Here is a 24,238-nt window from a genome sequence, read left to right as displayed (position 1 = left end):
AGCCAAATCGCTTGAGTCTATTTTTTTAATTTTGAAGGATCTTGGCATTAGTTTGTTTAATTAGTTTGCTAATGTTTGCATCAGTTTGTCTGTGTGGCATTAGCTTCTCTGTTGTATGTTCATCCAGGAAATCTGTGAAAATAAGAACTAATGCCTCATAACAACTAAAGTGGCAAATGAATACTTTCGTCTTTTATAGCTGTGTTTGTTCTTTACTAAAATTTAGGCTAATTGAGCAAGACACTCAATGTATTCTTGACTGTTAGTTTGTTTTAGGTCGTTATTGATATTACATCTAAATGGTGTAAATCTATAAACACAGATTTTAGATTTTCATTTGTTATGCTAAAAAACCTTTTTGGAGTTTCAGCACGGCTGTTTTTCAAGATAAGTTAATTTTTTCACAATATTAATAGATGATGGCTTTGTCTTTGAGAGTGATGCCAACCATGTCTAAATTTTTGTAATCTTATGCATTTTGAACTTATTTAATAGAAAAAACAGTATTGGCTGTTGTCTATAACTGCGTTGGATTTAGTATTAAAAAGGCAACAGTTGATGAACAGTCAGGAATCGTCCTAGCCAAGTGAATGACATGCTGGATTCAGAATTCTTTTTCTGAAGGGCCTGGGTTTGATTCCTGGTGTGGCCAGTTATTTGGTTTGGGACGAGAGTCAGTGGCGTGACCCTGTAAGCTCAGCCAAAGTTGCACCAGCTCTGAATGGGTACCTGGAGAAATCTAAGCAAGGTAAGCAGGAAGGCTGTGCGTAATCACAGGATGGTCGACCCCATCCCCTTTTTTCATTTCCTGGCCGAAGGGCCTGATAATAGAGATCAGCACTGCTGGTTTGGACTTTAAGGGTCTAGTGCTATATCCATTACCTTACCTTTTTTTAGTCAAAGAATATTGACTTTAATGCCATTACAGACACCAAAAACAAGAAGAACAATAGGGAATTCCCTATTGTTCTTCTTGTTTTTGGTGTTTGTGATGGAAAGGCAGTGTGGTCTTCGTCGTTATTTAATGCTATTTGATACTAAATTAATCAGCTGTCAGCTTTTATTTAGTTAAACAATTGATTCTAATGCTTCTTGTCATTCTTGGATGCAACAAACTGAAAACAATTGAAATTGAAAACTAATATTTGAAATTCGAAAACAGTTATTTTTCTGTTTCTTTTTAAATTATCATCAATTTTCCTTCCGTTTTGAATTTGATATATAAATTAATAATTTGTTTGTCTGTTAGGGAAACAGCAGACCTTTTTTTCTATCTTCAAAAGATGGTAAAATATTGACAAGGTCTCAACTGTTTACAATTCAATCAACTGCCATGTCATCTTAAATTCGATCATACAGCATAATCCCTTTTTTTGTTGATTAAGTTGCTAAATCAAACAAGACTTATCAAAAAGTTTGTGGTAACAAACTGTAGTAAGGAGTGACCCGGTTCAATAGTAACCAAAACTCTAAAAAATGAAATTTTGATATTAATAGTTACATCAAAAGAATCACATTTTAATGTTGATTTTAAATATATAAGTTTCATCAAGTTTAGTCTTACCCATCAAAAGTTACGAGCCTGAAAAAATTTGCCTTATTTTAGAAAATAGGCAGAAACCCCCCTAAAGGTCATATAATCTTAACGAAAATCACACCATCGTATTCAGTGTATTAGAGCACCCTACTATGGAAGTTTCAAGCTCCTATGTACAAAAATGTGGAATTTTGTATTTTTTTGCCAGAAGACAGATCATGGATGCGTGTTTATTTGTTTGTTGTTGTTTTTTCCAGGGGTGATCGTATCGACCCAGTGGTCATAGAATATCGCGAGAGGGCTCATTCTAACGGCAATTAAAAATTGTAGTGCCCTTTTTAAGTGACCAGAAAAATTGGAGGGCACCTAGGCCCCCCTCCCGCGCATATTTCCCCCCAAAATCTCCAAATCAAAATTTTGAGATATCCACTCTGTTCAGCTTAGTCAAAAACCTAATAATTATGTCTGTGGGGACGACTTAATCCCCTATAGTCCCTGGAGGAAGGGGTGCAAGTTAAAAACTTTGACCATTGTTTAGATATAGTAATTGTTATTATGAAGTGTACAGACGTTTTCAGGGGGACTTTTTCGAGTTGGGGTGGGCATGGGTCGGGTGTTACGTGGGAGGATCTTTCCATGGAGGAATTTATCATGAGGGAAGATAATTTCAATGAAGGGGGCGCAGGATGTTCTATTATTATTTTTTTTAAACAATGAGAAAATAAAAATTGTTTCACCTGGAACTAATGAGTAGCATTAAAACTTAAAACAAACATAAAATTTTACGTATATAAGGGGGTTCGTCTCCTCCACAATACCTTGCTCTTTACGCTGAAGTATTTTTAGTAATTTCAACTATTTATTCTATGGCCTTTGTGATTCAGGGGTCATTCTTAAAGATTTGGGATAAAATTCAAGCTTTAATGTAAAATCAACTCCCCCCTCCAACCCCCTCATATACATAATAGAAATTCACAAATATAGAAGTTTGTTACGTAGGTTAATTCGTAAAGTACGTATGTTTATTACTAACAAAAACGTTCGTACAAAAAAAACCTAGTTGCATTTTTAAGTAAACGAAAATTGGAGGGCAACTAGGCCTCCTCCCTCAACCCTTTTTATGACACTTGGTATTTACCAAGTGGCATATTGCAATCGCAAATTCTGTCGGTCTGTCTGTCTGTCGGTGCCGGTTCTGCTAGTTTAGGCACTTCCAGGTAAGCTAGGACGATGAAATTTGGCAGGCGTATCAGGGACCAGACCATATTAAATTAAATTTGAAGAATAAGCATAAGTTCAGGATACATGACTGACATAACCAGACCGGATCCGCTCTCTTTGGGGGAGTTGGGGGGGGAGGGGTAATTCGGAAAAATTAGAAAAATGAGGTATTTGTAACTTGCGAACAGGTGATCAGATCTTAATGAAATTTGATATTTAGAAGGATCTTGTGCTTCAGAGCTCTTATTTTAATTCCCGACCAGACACGGTAACATTGGGGGGAGTTGGAGGGGAAGACAGGAAATCTTGGAAAACGTGAAAATTGAGGTACCAAAATCAAAACATACATTAATTCAAAAACATTCAGAAATTAAACTAAAAAAATAAATTAACTGCAAGTAAGGAGCGACATTAAAAATCAAAACGAACGGAAATTATTCCGTATATGAAAGGGGTTCTCCCCTCCGCAGCGCCCTGCTCTTTACGCTAAAGTTTGACTCTTTGTCACAACTCTACTTTTTAAACCAATAAAGAAATTTTAGCGTAAAGAACGGGGCGTTGCGGAGGGGAGAACCCCTTTCATATACGGAATAATTTCTGTTCGTTTTAAGTTTTAATTTCGCTCCTTACTTGCAGTTAAAAAAAAAACTTGTTTTTTTTATTTACTGCTATGTAAAGTGCATTGCTCGATTGACTTTTTTTTAGGATTTGTAGTTGATGTATTATTTACCTTAAATTACCTTAAATCGCACTGGCCGGCGAATAAGGTTGGGTGAACATCCTGTAGATTAAACCTATACATTTTCTTTTGATAAAGTAAACTCATTACGTCGTTCAGAAATTTAACTTATTGCACTACAAATGAAAGGAGTGATGTTTGGTTTACAAATTTAAGTATTTTTTCTAGTTATTTTAGCTTTTATATTAGTTATTCTTTTATTTAGAAATGTGTATGTAACACCTAGCACTTATGTGTTAGCACCTAGCACCTTAATTTTGTTAAGGGAGAAGAGTTTTTAAAATTTGACAAAATAGGTGAATTGAATGGCAAACAGGGGGAGGGAGAGAGAATCATAATAAAACTTTTCTGATAATCTTCATCAAGCAGATAGATATTCCAAATAAATGGATGAATGATTTAGAATCTGTAAAAAGCACTACACTGTGGCTGAGGCATTGAATTTAATTAAGGCATTAGAGGTTCAAAATATGGTATGGAGCTCTGCTAAAAAGATTTTAATAGATGTGGCATGTGGTAGAGCTATAGACATGTTTATTTTAAATTTGGGTTCTCTTTACCTATGTCTGATTCATCTATATATAAATGAATAAAATCAGTCAAAGTTATATATATAATCATCGAAACACTGGTATACCTCTTAATTTGGAAAAAAAAAATGTTTTTATGACAGCAATCAAAAGTGGCATCTAACAGAGACTTCCTGGGGCGGTAAGGAAAAGGATTATTGTTGAAAGATAAATTATTCCAATTAGAGCTCCACTGATGAACCGATTTCCTTGGACATTTTCAATGTTATTTTCCCGGATGTTACTTCTGACAAGTGTTTTTCGGAATAAGACATGCATCTCCCAAAACATTGAGGCCTGAGAAACATCATTTCTTCCAATGGAAGCTTGTTCTTCCATTGAATTTTTTTTTATATCTAATCCAGAATTTTTTTATAGTTGTCAGGTGCTTTTGAAACCGTGTACCTATCCAAATTGACGAAATTTGAAGTTGTTTCTATCATTTAAAAACTGATGCTGTTGAAGTGGCAAAGAGATGGATACCATTCCCATTCTAAATGTTATATACAGTTTATCAAATTTAATTGGAGTTACTGGAGATGACCCATATTTTGGCCTCACGGGTCTTCTCCGAAGTACTAGTTCGTTTTTATTAATGATTTGTATCAAAGATTATATTTGATCCTCCCAAGACCATGGGCGGATCTAGAGAAAAATCTTGGGGGGGGGGGCTGAACCAAGGGCGCCAATATGACTCGAGGTGGGCGCCAAATTAAAAAGTTTATTTTAAAAAAGATTAAAAAAAGAACGGAATAAGTTTGCCAGAAGTGTCTTAGGAGGAGGGTTGCCTCTTCCGACCTCATGTATCTGTTCTTGGCCTAAATTGCTTTTAATTCTTTCATTCTTCTAATTTCAACCAAATTAGCTATATAGTTAAAATAAATAAATAGATAAATTTATTCACAGGAAAGCCCTATTGGGCCATTCGCTATTTAATTTGTCACAACACTAAAATTAAGGAGTTTTGGAGGGCGGAGGGGGTTTATTATTAGTTAAAACTTACCATTCGATTTCCGGGTATTTTCGGATATTTTACCAAAATATCCGGAAATATGCTTCGATCCCCTTGCACATTCAGCCATCAGTCTTCGTCTCTTATCCATTCTATGCTCGTGTCCAGATTTTTTATTTTTAAATATTATGAACTTTTAGCTACAAGGCTACAATTCAATATGTCATTGTGAACAGACAAATAGCTATATAACTGTGCTACTACGTTTATGAAACGTCTTAAAAGATACCACTTATTTTCAACAGGTTTTTGTGAAATAGGGGAAAGTTCCATGTTCGTAGAAAAATCTTTGCAGCAATCAAAGATTTTTATGCAAATTTGGCAGAAATTTGATTCTGAACCCGCTGAAGATAAATAATTTTGTTCGTTTTAAGTTTCAACTTTGCTCTTTATATTCACAGGAAAGCTTTGCTTTTCCTATGGTAAATCACCTACGAATAATTGATCAAATTCACAATTATAGTTAAAAAAAGAGTAAAAAAGAAAAATGAACGGAATGCGAAGGAGAGCGCCAGAAAAATCTTGGGGGGGGGGGGCCACGTTTGAACCTAAATCATGTTAACCTAGTAATAATGTTATTATTTTATTAACTAAGATATATTGTTAACCCAAACCATGTTAAATAAGTGAATCCAGTCACTTATATTGTGACTATTCTGGTTTTTCAATTATCAAGTCATTGCATGATTTTGAGGATGTTCTTGTATTTATGCTGAAAAGGTTTAAAATCTTGTTTTTTTATCTTTAAAATAAATGAATGCTCTTCCTCACATGAAGGAGAATTTTAAACAGGAAAATTGTTTTATCACGTTGATTGGTTTTCCCTTTTTCTTTTTAGTTAAAAGACTAGTAATGAAAAGAATGTAAATATGTTCTGGGCCTTTCACTATATTTTGTAGGTGTCTTGGAGTGAAAATGAGGTTTAAAAAGACGATGATATGCCAAACATGTGCCAAATCAAAGAAAGTTTTTCAAAGTTGCACCCTGGGTCTTTAATAGGGTTTACTAACTTAAGTACGAAATAAAGCATTTGGAATGAAGAATGTTCATTTTCATCGATTTGTAATCTTTTGAACATTCTCCATGAAGGCTTCTTTGGGGCATCTTATCGAAAAATTATTGTTGAATCAGAAGATTACTTAATAAACGTCTTAAGCGGTATTAAATAAGTGATTCTATTGCCGACTATTTTGGTTTTTCAGTTATTGAGTCATCTCATGATTTTGAGTTATGCTTAATCTTCGAGTTATGCTGAAAAGTTTTACAGTAAATGTTTTTCCTCATAGTAAGTAGAATTTTACACGGAAAAACTGTTTTATAGCATTAATTGGTTTTCTGTTTTTCTTTTTAGTTAAAAGACAAGTATGGAAAAGAGTGCAAAATATGCTCCAGGCCTTTCACTATATTTCGTTGGTGTCCTGGAGTAAAAATGAGGTTTAAAAAAACGGAGATATGCCAAACATGTGCCAAATTAAAGAATGCTTGTCAAACTTGTATTTTGGATCTGGAATATGGCTTACCAATCAAAGTGCGAGATAAAGCCCTTGGCATGAAGAATGAGGTGCCTATGAGCGACGTGAACAAAGAATATTATATTACAAATGCTGAAAGAAAGGTAATTGTAATTCAGTTTTTCTATTTGTTTAGTGGTAGGACAATGTGTTGGAATTCTGAGAATCGAGGGTTTTCAAAGGATTGGAATCAAGCACGTCTTCCTGATTTTTAAGATGATTTCACAGTCAAATCTTGTTTTTTTGCAAAAACGTTGCATCTTGTTCGGTATGAGCCCACCGTTGACGCTGATGAAAATGGAACACTATAAAATTCTGAAAACCACTTCAACAAATCCTAAAATATTTACATCATTCCTAAAGGGGTTGATTTGGTGATTTAGTTGCTGATTTCATCGATGCTTTTCCGTTAAATCTATTTAGACTAAAAAGTTACGTGATCAAGAAACAGAAAACTGCATGGGAAATTTCGTGATCGAGTATCAAAAGGTCATATCTCCATTATTGTAGTTTTTCACAAGAGTATAAGAAACCTCGCAACTTTTTAGTTTCCCCTTCGGTAACTGTAAAACGAAAACGGATTGATATTAAAAATCAATGTATATCAATTCTTCCTTGTTTTGGAGTTAATGAAGGGGGAAAAAAAGTTGTGAATTTTTTTTTGCTCTTCTGAAAAATTACAATTATGTAGATACGACCTTTTGATACCCAACTGACAATATATAATTTGGGCTATATATTTGCATATTAGAGAGGTTGAGGATAAAGTAAAGTAAAGCGTATTTGGGAATGATAGAATCAAGTATGTTAGGACTTTTGAAAGTTGTTTTCAGAACTTCGTTGTGTTTTCTTCTGAACAACCAAAGCTGTATATCTCTTTTTTTCAGTAATTGTAAAAAAAAACATATATATATAAATAAAAATATATATATAAATATACAAATAATAAAAAAAGATACCTCTTTTTCAGTAATTTGACTAAAGCAAGTGCTTGAACTCTCTAATACTGGATATTACATTTTATCCATGGGCGTAAGAACAATGTCAACAAGGAATGCTTAAATAATCTATAATAGCTAATAATTAATTTAATTTCAAATAATCTAACCTAGATATAATCTAAAATTATTTAATCAATCTGAATTAAATAATTATATTAAATAATTTTATTTTTTTCAGTTAATAATTATGCTGAAACTAGTTTGATTAGCTAATTAAATTAAATAATCTAAAAATATTTAAAAACTATTAAAAATTATTAAAAATTATGAAAGAATTAAAATTGATAATTGAGTAAAAGACAAAGATCTAATGAGAGAGTAAACTTAAGGCCCCTTGAAACCCTAAAGACTACGCCCCTCTCTCCTGTTTAGAATTAATCATTACATCATAAAGTTAAGTTTAAACACTTAAATATGAAATATCTGTTTTTACTCATTTTTCATCTCTTTAGACTTTTCTTTTTTATTGATCCAAAGGTTGAAGAACCACTTTTGCTAAAGGGGAACAAAGGCATATTTGCTTTGGTTTAAAACTATTATATATTCCGCACACTAATCTAGCAACAATTACCATATTTTGGGAGACAATAGTCTCATGTCATTTCTTTTTACTCCCCACAAGGATACTTATTATAAATGCTCATAAGGAAAAGCTCAGAAAGTCTTATGGCTAACTTGCTAGAGTTAAGGGATAATTTAATAAAAAGAACGTTGGGTATTAAGTTCATATAAGCTCATATAAGTTTATAATTGCTAATTCACAAACAAATAAACAATTTAAACAACTCTCGCGCTGGAGAAAACCTATGAGGGTTTGTGGTCGTGTAAAAGTCTGTGTAACTACTTACCTATTAACTTAACTATTTATTTAAGCCTCAATTGATCATTTAAAGCTATTATAAATAAACCGAAAATAAATAAACAATAACACACACACACACATATATATATATATATATATATATATATATATATATATATATATATATATATATATATATATATATATATATATATATATACAAAAGACAGAGCGGATTTGATTGCAGTCGGTAAACTTTGTAATTCATTTTTTGTGCCCCATGTATTTTTCCTTACTCTAATTTGGCGTTTTTTTTTCTGCTACCGAACCCAATCAAATCCGCTCTGTCTTTTTTTGATTTTGTAAATATTTATTTCAGTCTCCTAGTTGTACAAGAAATGGTGTTATTTCTAGGTGTTGTGATGTTTTTGAAATTGGTGAAAAGATGGATGAGCTATCAATTAATATCCGTACACGATTTGACAAAATAATTAACTTTCCTTTGAGTTGCACTAGGCCAAGTTAGAGCAATTTTGCTTATGTACGTTTTAATGTGAACATTATGAGTTATACTATGCTAAAGTTTGTGTTAGGCCAGTTATAGTATGTTTTCTTTTAAGAGTGAAATAATTTTTTTCCTTTGCGTCGTGTTTTTGCTCAGGGAGAATCTTATTCTTGTCCTAGTGTACTTCTTGTCTTGTCTTGCTTTTTTGTTTCTTTTTTTGTTGCTGTTTACTCTTCTACTGTGCATTTTGTATATACCGGTAGATGGTATCTATAGATCATTATTATAATTAATAGATTAAAAGTAAAATAACTAACTACCTTCCGAAAATCCCATGTTAGATCAAACTAAACTGAGACATTTATACCGGAGTTTTTTTCTGGGTGAGAGAAGGGGGGGGGGGATTTTGAAAATCTAAACAAGGCTAAAACTAAGCAAATTTCTGAGAATTTTTGATCGTTTTGGAATTTCTACAATAATACAAGTTCCCCCCTCCTCCCACCCCTTATATGTGCATCACAAAAATGCCTGAAGTTTGCAAGGAGTCTATTCAAGATTCTTAAAAAAGATAAAGAGAGGAAGGTCACTCACCAGTATGCCTTCGCGGTATATTCCGTGTTGTTGTTTGCAACAGTAGTGGCAGAACATTGGATTCGCAGTTTTCAGAAATTGCTGTTATATTTGCATTAGCTCATATCTAGCTAGACTCCATCACAGAAAGCCATGGTAATAAAAACCGTAAATGTTCATGTAGCCACTCATGAGTTTGACAACTTCATCAAAAATCCAGCAAACCTGTAAACTGTCTGCTCAATTTCTCCATCCTGTGGTTTTCAGACAAATGTAATTTGTAAATTTTTTCTCCAAATACTATTATAATTTTTTCTGAAAACTGACATGCTACCATTTTTGGTGCCAAAAAAAAGATCTAAATTCGTCAAGATTTCAGGAAATCCGTTTAGGGCCTTTATTTTGGAAAAATATTTGACGTCTGAATAACGGCAAGAATAGTTGAAATGATTTTTTTTTCTGAAAATGAGTGTCTGTGTGCTAAAATATTCTAAAAAGCACATTACAATTTAATTTGATTGTCAATTATGTAGAATAATTTATCAGTATAAATATGCAAAACGGCTTGTGGAATAAAATAAAATGAAATTGAAGCTGTTTTGCAAAAGAGGTTAAAAAAAAATTCTTCCTTTTCACCGATCGAAGCTGGGTCTCCTAGTACCAGTTGTAAAATACTACTATTACGACTACTAAGAACTACAACTCACCGCAGCACCAGACCGCCTGAGGCCAACACAGCTACGCGCTCTTCCACCCCAACCTTTTCAAAGTCTTCCTGTTTACACCCTCCCAGAAAGTCCCATTTCCCCTAAGTTTCTACTTTTAAGATCTTCACTGCTCTCACCGTCTATACTAGTAATGCTACCAAGGTAAGTGAAGTTGCCCACCTGATCAATCTTTTTGTTACCCAACGACACATTTTCGTCTTCACTTATTCCTAGCCTTAGTGACTTCGTCTTCTTAACATTAATTTTCAAACCTATTCTAGCACCCTGAACTCGCAAAACCTCTAAAAGTTCATTCATTTTGCTTACACTTTCATCTAATATGCTTAAGTCATCATCATAATCTAATTCCAGGAGAGTTTTTCTTCCTCATTTGCTTCCGTGGTCTCCCATTACCTTTCCTGTACTCCTTAAGACAAATTCCATCAAAATAATCCAAATAAAGGGGGTTAGAACACAATCCTGCTTAACTCCTGATTTCATACAAAACCAGCTGCTAACTTCATTTTCTAACCGCAGCAGTATTATTCTCGCACAAGTCACTAATTACTTTAATGTATTTGTCTGGTATACCATATAAGGATAAGACCTTTGCTGAAGGTCTTCTATCAACAGAATGGAACGCTTGCTTGTCATAAAATGCACTTTTCTTCTCTTAAGATCCACTCTCTTTGGTAGAGTTGTGGGGGGGGGAGTAATTCGGAAAAATTAGAAAAAAATGAGGTATTTTAAATTACGAGTGGGTGATCGGATCTTAATGAATTTTGATATTTAGAAGGACTCGTGACTCAGAGCTCTTATTTTAAATCCTGACCGGCATTACGCCTCTGATTTTCCTTTTAAAGCAATCTATTGATTCTTAGAATTTTGCCATAGCTCATACCATATGAGCTCTTGGCTCTTCCGACCTCGTCACAAGTGCCATATGAGCTCTTAGCTCTTGTTTTTGTGGTATTTTGTATTCAAATTTTGTTAATAAATGAAAGGTTAGTTAATAAAGGACAATTTTGTTATAACTTGGCCTTGAAATTTTGGGGAGACAGGGGAGAGGAGGGGTACTAATCAAGATTTTGCCCCGGGTATGTGAGAGGCAAGAACAGCCACTGTCAGTAGGTTTTCTGAAGTCGGTTTTCTTCCCGTCTTTGTAAAACTGTTTACTGCTGGATGTTGATACTAGATTTTGTACTTTTGCTCTGGAAAAGGGTGATTTTTTTCACCTCTTAGGAAAAAAAAAACAATAAACAAATAAATAAGGCATACAATAGGCTGTATCTCAGAAAGCCGAGCAAGTAAAAAATTCTGAATGCGCCATTGGACTCTTTGTGTCGAGATAAGGGGAGGTCAATCCTTTATTAACATTAAATTTTAAAAAAAACGAGTTTTTTCAACTGAAAGTAAGGAGCAACATTAAAACTTAAAATGAACAGAAGTTATTACGTATATGAGGGGGTTTGTCCTCTCGTCAATACCTCACTCTTTGCGTTAAAGTATTTTTAGTACTTTCTAAAGAGCAATTTATTCTAATTAAATGGCCTTTCTTATTCAAGGGTCATTCTTAAAGAATCGGAACAAAATTCGAACTTTAGCGTAAAGAGCGAGGTATTGATGATGGGGGCGAATCCCGTCGTATACGTAATAAAGATATAAGAATATAGAAGTTCGTTATGTAAGTTAATTTGTGAGTTACGTATGTTTATTACTAATAAAAACGTTCGTAAATAAAAATAAAGTTCTATTGGCCCTTTTAATTAACCAAAAAAATTGGAGGGCATGTAGGCCCCCTCCCCCGCCCTTGTTTGACTCTTTCTCACAACTCTATTTTTTTAAAAAAATAAAAATTTTAGCGTAAGGAGCAGGACGTTGTGGAGGGGACAGCCCCTCTCATATACGGAACAATTTCTGCTCGTTTTAAGTTTTAGTGTCACTCCTTACTTTCACTTTAAAAAAACTTTTTTTTATTATTTAGTCTCAGAAACCTCCGCAGGTTGAATACTCTGACTGCACTATAGGATTCGTTGTGTCGAGATTAGGGAAGGTCAATCCTTAATTAGAATTTATTTATTTTTTAGTAGATGCTGGATATTGGTTTTAAAACTTTTTTTTCAGTTTAAAGAAGAAGGAGAAGCTAGTGGTGCATTAGAGGGTAAAGCACAAGCGCCATCAGATTTACTGTTAAAGTTGGCTCGCACAGCTCCGTACTATAAGCGAAATAGACCTCATATTTGCTCTTTTTGGGTAAAAGGTGAATGCAAACGAGGGGAGGAATGTCCCTTCCGCCACGAAAAACCAACAGATCCAGACGACCCATTAGCAGATCAAAATATCAAAGGTAAGGCTTTTTTTGTTGTGTACTATACAAAAGGGTGCAACACCTTGAGGTACACAAGGCTAAAGTATGCCAAGTACCTCATGGTACCACTGGGTGTTCCTGATTTTTAAGGATTTCCACAAATCACCCCTAAACAAAATTGGGTTCCCTGAAGTTTCCCTAAAGATTAACATCAATGAAAATTAGTGATTTGTATTTTGTGTTTACTCTTCTATATTTATGAATATTAATTTCTGCGGGATTTCGGAGAATCCAGTTTTCTTTGGGGAAATTGAGGGAAATTGTGAAAAATTCTGGAATAATGAAAGCAATGATGTCACTTTTCTTTATATTTAATGTTAATTTGAAAACGTCTGAACAGAAAGTATAGAGTACCTAAGATCAATAAAATTGAAGTTCTAACAACATGCATTAAGTGTTGTCAGGTATAAATGACCAAGAAACTTTGCTCCTTGAATTCTGGGTTATTTCAAATTAGAAATGATTCTAATATCTGATTTGGGTATCTCAATCTGGATTCTTAGATATTTTTCTTGTAATATTTCGATAAAACGACTTCAAATGTTTATCTAAAGTAGGATGCCGAGGACAAAATATTTATTGAACTAAGTTTTCATTAGAAAAACAATCCTTAGAAAAGAAATTATTCATAAGAATTGAAACATTTATTCGAAATTATTGTAAAATTATGACAAAAATACAATATTAAAATGAATTTTTAATTATGAATTACATTAAAGAAGAAAATTCATTAGAAAATTTTTCACACGAAAAAATTCCTCATTTTTGTTAGATATCTTCAGGAGCCTGTTGAATGCCTTGCCGGGTTTAAAGGTCCAAGTCTTCGTGCCGCTTCCTTTTCGCGATATTTTTGTGGAAATCACCGAAAATATGAAGATAGTAAAAGCACTGAAGAGTACGCAACTGATGAGCCAAAAGTAACGAAAGATAGAGGTGATGCCGAACTCTCAGCTGCCATTCTTGGGTGATAGTTTAATAGTGGCCACACGATTCCTGTATTGTTTAAAATCACTTTTCTGTGGCAGCGTAGATGCGGAGTGCACGTGACACTTCGACGATAAATTACATTATTGCACCCCTAGGCCCAGGCCTAGAAGCCCATTGGTAAATCTGGATTGAATGCTTTTTCTCTTAAATCAGAACAGTCAGCGTAAAAAATGAGCTGTTGATCTGTTTGAGCATAATTTGGTGGACAGAAAAGCTAAAGGATCTGACGCGAAAACTTGTTATTCATCGGCCCTCCTGAAATCTGGCTCACGAAGCAAAGTTCATGTGATTTGAAAGTGTGCTGAAGCTGAATTCTGGCTTTAGATAGTGGTTTTCAAGGGTGGTTGATTGCCCAAAAGGACTCGAGCTGCTTGTTCCTGTATTCTTCAGTATACTACAATTCTATTTTCTGCAAAAATATTTTTCTTTCTATGACGCAAGGATATAAAATCGAGGGGCATGCTCCGTGGTAAGCTCATAAAAATTGGTAAACGGTCATTTAAGTATTTCTATTATAATGATGGAATGTTCTAAATCAGAATGGGATGTATTATTGGAGGTACCTGTGGCACAGAAAAAAGTTCTAGTATCCTTTTCTCATTTACAACAACTCTCGCCATAATTGCTTGTATTTCTAAAGTTTTATTTGTAATCTATAGGTTATTAGAATAGGATGTATTATAGGCGGTACGTTTGCCACTGAAAGGTTTCAATACCTTTGTATGGTTTACAATAGCCCTCGCAATATATTTGTATTTTTATTGTTTTTCTGGTATTTTTATGGCTATATAAAAATGTTTCTCTGGTTGAAGGAAAGAGCAAGAGTTCAAACTTGAAACTAACGAAGATTATCGTGATATATTCAAATTATATGAAATTATATTTTTAATTATATTATTGCTTTATTATAATATTCAAAATTTATTATATTGTAATAAAAATTATATAATTGATTATATTCAAAATTATATGCTATATTCAATGGTTACCACTCACCGTTAATTCCATGCTATATAATTTTTTACATTATGGTGGCTGGCCTCTTAAACCCCCTACTCTTTTTACTTAAGCATGAGTAGCGTTTTCTACAAAAACATTTAAAAAAGGAAATAAATTACGGTACGGTTGATTTTCTTTGTATGATCACAAATCAGAATAATTGAATTTCCGAAAATGAAACTGTATTTTAATAGTTTTTTGTAACACTCTTGTGTGCGATTTTTTTTATTCAATAGAGTCAAGATGATAGAGTCCAACTTTGATGTAAAGAGCAGAGGGTTTAGGGGGGTAGGGTGGCGAATGCCCATCTTAATAGCGGGGATTATATATAGTATAGGATTAAAGTGGGTGGCAGTTTCCTCAATATATAGGAAAACTTTGTTCGTTTTAAGTTTTTGATTTTCCTCTCTGGTTCCATCAGAAAAAAATAGTTTTCTTTGTTAATTTCGCTCTTTTTTCGAGAATTTCTCTTCATTTCCAGCTTTTTTAACTGCATCGCAACAAAATGGTTTGAACCAAACAACTCTGCTTTTAAACCACCACCTAGACATTTCTAAACTCCTAATGTCCCCCTCATTATATTTAAATTGTTTCATTCAAAATTTTAAGTTTAATCACCCGAAGGAAGCTTAAACCTTAACTTGGTATCTTTTTTCAGATCTTCCTCTAGATATATTTTTATACTAACGAAAATATAATACTTTGGAAACAAATTTAGGCTGTATATTTGTACATTAAGAGGGGGGGGGGGTAAAGTAAATAAAGTACAGCGGGTCTGCATGCAAAATGTGTTAGCTACAATTATTCTGATATTATGAAGTAAGAATTGTTTTCTGACATCGCACTGTCCAAAATACTTTACCTCCACCCCCTTTAATGTGCAAATATATAGCCCAAATCATATATTCTCCATCTATTCTGTCAATTCTCTTCGTCTTTTTCCACGCCAAGTTGAAAGAAACTAGCGAAGGAAACCGGTTTACAGTACGTCAATGCATGAACAACTTGAGCTGTAGGGGTATATCACACAAATACCTGAAAAATATTTTCTGAATGCAACACCTTTATACAAAGTCTGGTGTATTGCAATTCTATCATTTATCGTTTTTGTTCTTTAAATATATATGGATGTGATGTCATTCACATGAAAAATGTGTTTTTTTTTTGTTAAGGCTTTAAAATGTAGTTAGCTAAAGAGTGCACGTCCTGCCCATGACCCACCAGTGGGACCTTCACTCAACGTTGGGAATCATGGTTTTAAGTTAAACATTGTTCCAACCATAACAACGATACAAATAAAAAGGTCAACGCGATTTTCCACTTAAATATTGCATTAAACATAGGTTATTTTTTCACTAATCGGTTTTTTATGTAAAACTAGTTTTAATTTTCAGTTATTAAGGGTACTTGGACGGGATTAACGAAGAGAGGGATTGTTAATATCCGGTTGAGAGTTCTTGACCATGGTTATTCTAATAGTACACTTATGTTTCCAACTTTCAAAGTCCAGAAATGGCTCCAAATAAGTGCCACATTTGGTGCCAAATGGCACTTTACTCTGGTGTTACCAAAACAAATTTATAAGAAGTGCGTACATATGAACATTAGCTTTTACAAAAGTCATTGCCGTTTAAATTTTTCGTTCGGTTCAATAAAGACTACAAAAATACTGACATGTCATCTAAAGAAATTTCGAACTTGGTTGGTAAATGCAGCAGTTTTTCCTACTCATTTCGTGATTTTACAGATGGTGCCACAATTTTCCTTTGGTTCATTACTCAGCATTAAAATAATGACATTATATATACCGAAATCTGAATCTTCGATGGTAATGGTAAATGTAGCGGTTTTACCGACTCGTGCAGTGATTTTGCGTATTGTATTCTAAACGGACATCTTGCTAATTTTTGACAAAAACAGTCGGTAAAAATGGCCAGTCAGTTGATAAAATCTCTTGCCCTCCCCTCTAAACATTTTGGCTAGTAACGACTTTGGTCTTAGAACCAGTGTAGGATGGTGTCTAATGTATATTATCAAGTCTATACGAAAAAAGTGACTTTAAACTATAAATTTAAACTGTTATATATTATTTATATTATAATAAACAAACGAGAATAGCGTTTCATTTCTTTCAGCACTTATAAGCATAACACGCACAAAAATTGCATTATCAGGTATTTTGGAACGAAAATAATAGCAAGATATTCATTAATGATAATTGTTTTCTAGAACGCAAACCTAAATTTTACAAAAGAGCAAAAACTTTAAAATTTTTGTTTTGGCTTCGTTGGCTGTTGCTTGAGATTTTCTCAAGCTTCTCAATCATTCTTTTTTTTTCTGACAGTGCGATTGGAAACTTATTGATTCACCAATTTTGCCAGTTACACTAATTACACAAATTTGACTTAACATGAAGAAGAAAAAAAGCCAAGATGCGCCAAAGTTATAAAGAAAAATCTTAAATCTAATTATAAAGAAAAAACATTAAAAGCATTGATGTTATTTATCTTTTTTACTTTGTTTGCTTTGCTTTATACGTTTGCTTTGCGTCAAAACTAAAGTTCGCATTTGTAAAAAAAGCAACAGTTTTTTTTTGTCTTTTCAGTATTCATTTTTTTTGGATTCTTGCACTTCTAATATTTCCCTTTGTTTTTTTAATTTCATTTTAACTTCTATTTTAATCCAAATCCAAAATTAAAAAAAAAAGTTAAACTTTAACCAAGACCCATTGTCTCTGGTGTTCATGACTTTTAATTCATATTTGGTCAAGGTGTCTGATTCAGTTTCTGATTTTCTGTGCTGGCCTAGCTGTGTTTTCACACAGAAACGGCTGTTTTTGCGTTTTCATTTGGATTTCATCCTGTTTGTGGTCAAGTCACGACAGTCCTACAGCTTTTTTGAAGCGTTTTAACTTAGCTGTTGAAAAGCGTATTCGTTTTAGCAATTTATTGTTATTACTCAATCTCATGTTTCTAGTTTTTGCCGTTTGCGGTTTAAAAGATAGAAAGAACAGATCTGAGATAATTATTTTGGGTTTTCTGCAGCTGTGTGAATTCAGTGCAGTTCAGTAGCATTTGGTGCAAAATTTATTATGATTGGTAGATGGCATTAGAGAATAGGGCTAGAAATTGCTCACTAAAAACTCATATAAATTACTATATTTTTGTTTAGATCGATTTTACGGAGAAGTGGATCCCGTAGCCGACAAGCTGCTACGTCGAGCTGATGAAATGCCCCGCCTCGACAAGCCTGAAGATAGGTCTATTACAACTGTATACCTCGGTAATCTCAGTGCAGCCATCACTGAGAAAGACTTAAGGTAAGTGCACTTTTTTTACTGAACAGTTTATCGTTACCTCTTATCCCCCCCTCCCCCTTAGAGGTAGGCCTATGTCACGTGGTATTCTTAGGATATAAGTAAGCACAGCTCCGCCTTGACCGGGACACAGGGAATATAAATGACGACCGGGACACAGGGACACAACTACAACGGGGACGCCGGGGGGCACAGGGGTTATAAATGACGACCGGGACACAAGGAATATAAATGACGCCCGGGACACTCAAAGAGAAATCACAGACTGGGACACTGGGACACAAATGACGACCGGGACACAGGGAATATAAATGACGACCGGGACACAACTACAAAGGGGACGCCGGGGGGCACAGGGGGATATATAAATGACGATGGCGACACAGGGAATGGTCGATTAGCAATCACCATCAACAAAGCTCAAGGGCAATCATTAGAATCATGAGGTATAGATCTGAATACGGATTGTTTTCCCATGGACCATTATATGTTGCATGTTCAAGAGTCGGTAAACCTGACAATCTATTTATATGCACAGACAATGGGACAGCAAAGAATGTTGTATATTCGCAAGTTTTACGTAGTTAAAAACATATATATATATATATATATATATATATATATATATATATATATATATATATATATATATATATATATATATTCACAGGTGGGACATAGGGACACAACTACAATGGCGCGTAACTAATATGGCGCGTAACGACTTACGCGCGCGGGGGGGGCTTGGGGGGCGCGAAGCGCCCCCACCAACTAGGTGTTGGGGTGGCGCGAAGCGCCACCCCAACAGCTAGTAAACTATAAAATAGAATAAATAACAAAGTGAATTATCCGAAATTCGCACTGTATTTTAATAAAATTCATCATTCTAGTGTTTCACAAAGTACGGAACAAAGGATGATAGATGCCATTTGGGCTAGAGCACAAAGGAACAGACAAGAAGAAGTGAGGACTCTGCCACATCTTTTGGGCCGACTGGTCACGGTTCTTGAAAATCTGCTCAAATTCTGCAATGGGTATCAGATTTCAGGCATTTTTTGCCACCAAGATGGTGGCACCTTTTAGATAAATTAATCGTATTGAGAGGATTAGGGAATTATATCCGGGGAAAGGGAAACGAAAAGTTTTAATATAAATCTCTTTTTGATGCAGGATTTTTCTGTAATTGTTAGCTTACAAACCGTTAACTTACAAATTTTGTCCATTTTTTCTTTTCAGCTATGATTTGTAAATAGGGTAAGTACCCGCAACTGGAGAGGCAGATGCGTAGGTAGAGGGTCTTGGGGTCACACAAAAACTCATGACTGCTACCAAGAACGTATTCAGGATTTTTTTTTTTTTGGGGGGGGGGGGGGTAGTACAAAAAAAAACTTTAAAAGACGCATAAAAAATTTGTTTATATTCATTTTTGTTACATTTTTACAAGTCGGACAAGCATTTCGGGGGGGGGGGATCAACCTTCCCCCGTCTGGATACGGCCTTGACTGCTGCCATTTTTCTATTATTTCCTGTAGTCTGCCTTCTTTCTTTTACTATCTTGATGAAATTGATATTCCCCAAAAAGACAAGTTTTTTTATATTTGTGATTAAAGAAAAATGAAAAGTTTCATTTATGGTTTAATATTTTTTGACTGTGTAAAAAATATTTTGAGTTGGTACATGGATTTTTGCTAATAAGTAGTTGCAAGGTCTCAAAAGTCTGGATGTTCTGTCTGAACGTATCTTATCTTCCGTTTAGTTTACTCTGCCACGTATGCAGGATTTTCCTTTTGTAGCGGGTGGGGGTGACTTCAAAGAAAGTGTCAAAACTAGAGAAGTTCTGTGAAAAAATAGAGGTACAGTCTCAAATTTTGGAGGAGGAGATGTCTGATCCCGACGGTATCTCCCTCCTCTATGTAAAGGCTTGATTTTATTATCTATTGGATCCTGTGTGTCAAATAAGTTGAACGAGCAGAAGCTGTTAAAATTAGTCGCAATAATCATAATTATTATGCAGTGGTAATGCACTATCAACTAACTTGTGAAACTTTGTCAAATCCCTGTATTGTATTCCTTTCATACTCGAATATAGATAGGGACAGGGTCCTTTCTATTAAATTTGTCCAAATATTCCTCCCAGGAAAAATGTTCGTCTAAAAACAAACTTCGTGTTTTGAACCCTCTCCCATCTAGGGAAAGATACCACTTTGATTAACTTTTGATTTATCCTTTTTAGAGACAATTTGTACCAGTATGGTGAAATCAGAAATATCCACATTTCAGAGCGTCAGCAGTGTGCTTTTGTGACTTTTACAAACCGATCAGCTGCTGAACATTGTGTTGATAGCACATTTGAGAAACTTATCATCAATGGTAAGTGTTTAGATGTTTTCTTTGGATTTATTTTCGTACCTAGAACAGCTCGGTTGTGGTTAGTTCTAAGGAGAACCGAAAAACATGAAAAGGTTCAGATCTTTCGGTTCAGCTTGGAAAAAGCTCGTAAATGAATCTGTAAATTACTATCCTAAGAAAAAGAAATGAGTGGTTTATATGAAACTATTGAGTAGCGTTAAAAACGAATGTAAATTATCATAAATATCCCAAGTCGCGTCTAAACCTTTTTTCGCACTGAAGTTTGTCTTAAGGCTTAAATTGACGACACTAGAGCTCATATTCTGAACTGAAGGTGCTGATGTCCGTTTCTCCGCTGAGGAAGTTCAACTCACTAGAACACGTGCATAATATCAGACGTGTTTTTTGTTTGTCAGAATGCATATATAATGATGCTTATCTATCTGTATTTAGAGCAATGGTGTATCCAGGATTATGTGGATATTTAGAGGGTGCTACAAAAAAGAATTTTAAAAAACGCATCAAAAATTTATTCGTGTTAATTTTTAGGGAAAATTTTGTTTTTTGAATGTCATGGAAAAAAATTACTGTAGCTAATATAAAAAAGGCATCAGGTAATTCTAAATTTTCCTGTAAATTCAGAAGATTTTAATATAGTTTTTGATGTCCCAAAATTCTGCTTGACGTTTCAATTAGTGCAATCTAATTCTGAAAATTATAAAAAATGATGTATTTTTAACTTACGAACAGGTGATCGGATTTTAATGTAATTTTATTTTTAGAAGGATATCGTGCCTCAAAGCTCTTATTTTAAATCCCAACCGGATTTGGTGACTTTGAGAGGGAGTTTGGGGGGGACCTAAAATCTTGGAAAACGCTTAGAGTGTAGGGATCTGGATGAAATTTGATGGGAAAAATAAGCAGAAGACCGAGATATGTGATTGACATAATCGGAACGGATCTGCTCTATTTGGGTGAGGTTGGGGGTTTAATTCTGAAAAATCATAAAAATGACGTATGATCGGATCTTCATGAAACTTCATATTTAGAAGGACCTTGTAAATCAGATCTTATTTTAAATTATTTTAAATCCCAAGCAGATCCAGCGGCATTTGGGGGGGGGGCCCGGAAATCTTAGAAAATACTTAAAGCGGAGAGATCAGGATGAAACTGGGTGGGAAGAATAAAGACAAGTTCAAGATGCGTGACTGACATAACTGGACCGGATCCGCTCTCTTTGGTGGTGTTGGGGGGGGGGATAATTCGGAAAAAAATAGAAAAACTGAGGAATATGTTACTTACGAACGGGTGCTCAGATCTTAATGAAATTTGATATTTAGAAAGATCTTGTGCTTTAGAGCTCTTATTTTAAATTCCGACCAGATCCTGTGACATTGGGGGGAGTTGGAGGAGAATCCGGAATTCTTGGAAAATTTTAAAATCGGGGTATCTTTATATTACGAATAAGTGATCGGATCTTAATGAAACTTGATATATAGAAGGATCTTATGTCTCAGATGCTCCATTTTGTACTCAAATTGGATTCGGGGACATAGAGGTTTGGAGGGGGGAAAAGGAAATCCTTGTACACGCTTAGAGTGGAGAGATCGGGATGAAACTTGATGGGAAGAATATGTACAAGCTCTAGATACGTGATTGACATAATTGGAACGGAACCATTCTCTTTGGAGGAGCTGCGGGTGTTAATTTGAAAAAAATTACAAAAATTGAGATATTTTTAACTTAAGAACGGTTGACCAGATCTTAATGAAATTTGATATTTAGAAGGAACTCGTGTCTCAGAGCTCTTATTTCAAGTCCCAATAGGATCTGTTTACATTGGGGGAGTTGGAGGGGGAATCTTGGAAAACGCTTAGAGTGGAGGAATCGGGATGAAGCTTGGTGGGTAGAATGAGCAAATTTCGTAGATACGTGATTGACGTAATCGTACTGGATTCGCTCTCTTTGAGGAAGTTAAGGGGTGGGGTTCAGTGCTTTAGCGAGTTTGGTGCTTCTGGACGTGCCAGGACGATGAAAATTGGTAGGCGTGTCAGTGAGCTGCACAAATTGACTTGATAAAGTCGTTTTTCCTGATTCGAACATCTGGGGGGGCTGAAGGGAGAAAAAATTTGAAAAAATGAGGTATTTATAACCTACGAGTGGGTGATCGGATTTTAATGAATTTAGATATTTAGAAGGACATTGTGACTCAGAGCTGTTATTTTAAATCCCGACCGGCATTAAGCCTCTGATTTTCCTTTTAAATCAATCTATTGATTCTTAGAATTTTGTTAGAGCTCATACCATATGAGCTGTTGGCTCTTCTGGCCTCGTCACAAGTGCCATATCAGCTCTTAGCTTTTGTTTTGTTTTTGTTTATTCGTTTTTCTTTTCTTTTTTATGGTACTTATTATTTAACAAGACTCAGAAATCAATTTCCTCCTCTTTCCCTGATTCCTCCCCCTATTTGCTGGCGCAGTATATTTATTTTCTATTACTGTGATTTTGCTTCAGTTTCATCTTAAGGTAGAGATAAGATATTCATTTCAAAGTCGCTATCACAAGTCATAAAGGGTCGAATTTGTATTTCTTGGTCAAAAAAATAAAAATTTGGAAATACTCATCAAAAGAAGTTTAGAAACATTACTCCTAAAACTGGTTAAAGAATGCAAAATTGAATTGGCAAAATGAACAAATCATTCATTAACCAGTATTTAGAATTGTCATTTTATATATTCTTCATGATTCAGGGCTTTTCAGAGCTGGTGATAACCTTCTATCAATATATTTTTATTCTATCTTTTATTTTCAATGTAGAATAAAAGGGTCAGAGGATTTACTTTCAAACTAAATTGAGTAACGGAAAAATTATTCAATATCTTCGTTTAAGAAAAAGAAATACAAACATCATTTTTAAGAATATAAAATAAAAGCCTTTTTTTTTTCTTTTAGGTCGCAGACTAACCGTTAGATGGGGAAAATCACAAGGGAAATTTGAAGAACGTGATATACTCGGAGGAGATCAACCAAAAACAGAACCAGTTCCAGGAATTCCTTCAGAATTGCCACCGCCTCCTTCTGAAGTACAGCAGAACTATTTCAACATTGCCCCTACATTAGCGCCGCCTATTACCGCTGTGTCTATGATCCCGCCCCCAGCAGAGGAATACGGTGCTAGATTCAGAGTACCTTTCATTGGCGCTCCTCTTCCAATGCGGCCAGCTCCGATGATGATGACAGTCCCACCTTTTATACCTAGACCTATAGGGTTGCCTCCTGTTGCACCAATGTATCCACCCCCAAGAGTTGGTTTGGGTATATATTACCCATCTATGGATCCAAGTCGCCTCGGTGCAAAACCAGAATAAACTTCTTTCTGGATCAATGAAAGTGAATATAATTTTTTAATGACAAATCGTCTAAATATAATATTGTATTACGTTTCCGATACCTGGTTAGTTCTTTTCTTCATAGTCCAAGTTAGCTAAGTACGCCTATCACGCTGCTCTACGTGTCCGCTAGAATGTAGACTCAATTCTGATTGTAGATTATTTTACCTCACTAATAGCAGCTCAGCTAAATTCAGACCTACAAATTTATAAAAGTGTGAAGGGGGGCAACTTTCTTGGTCAAAATCTAGGGTGTAATTTTATTGTTTTTTTTTAATGAAATACTAAGAAGGGGTATTTTTTCAATGAAAATAACAAAAGAAAGATATTTCCGTAACTTGGGGGGGGGGGGAATAAAAAAAACAATAGGAGCAAATACCTTCCAACGCTTCTTCTTCTCAATAGATGCCACTGTCTAGAGTTATTTTACTCTCAAGTAAAATTACGGCTTTTTTTTATTTTCAGTAAAGCAGCAATAGAATCCAAGAAGTTATCATCAAAGAGTTAATTTTAATTTATCAATATAAAAAGCAGTATAATATTGGGGGAGGGGTTCGCCAATGTAAACATCTTGCTTGTTTTTTTTTCGTATATTCGATTTAAGGGGGGGGGTGGGGTAATTTAAATTGATAGATAAAATAGAAAACTTAATTAAG

General features: G+C 34.6%; 1 protein-coding gene across 1 annotated transcript in view; it reads left to right on the top strand.

The window, feature by feature from the left end:
* Positions 1 to 23,643, top strand: part of LOC136031783 (pre-mRNA-splicing factor RBM22-like) — a 44,500-nt gene extending 20,857 nt beyond the window's left edge. Inside the window, exons 3-7 of the mRNA XM_065711560.1 lie at positions 6,430 to 6,693; positions 12,299 to 12,521; positions 17,700 to 17,847; positions 20,078 to 20,214; positions 23,146 to 23,643. Coding sequence (XP_065567632.1) covers positions 6,430 to 6,693; positions 12,299 to 12,521; positions 17,700 to 17,847; positions 20,078 to 20,214; positions 23,146 to 23,561 — 1,188 coding nt within the window. The 3' untranslated portion in view covers positions 23,562 to 23,643. The remainder of the gene's footprint in view (positions 1 to 6,429; positions 6,694 to 12,298; positions 12,522 to 17,699; positions 17,848 to 20,077; positions 20,215 to 23,145) is intronic.
* Positions 23,644 to 24,238: the final 595 nt, after the last annotated feature.

This window comes from Artemia franciscana, chromosome 10, assembly GCF_032884065.1.
Source record: "Artemia franciscana chromosome 10, ASM3288406v1, whole genome shotgun sequence".
NCBI classification, from domain to species: Eukaryota; Metazoa; Arthropoda; class Branchiopoda; order Anostraca; family Artemiidae; genus Artemia; species Artemia franciscana.
The sequence above is the reverse complement of the archived record's forward strand: the minus strand, read 5'-3'. Positions and strand labels throughout refer to the sequence as shown.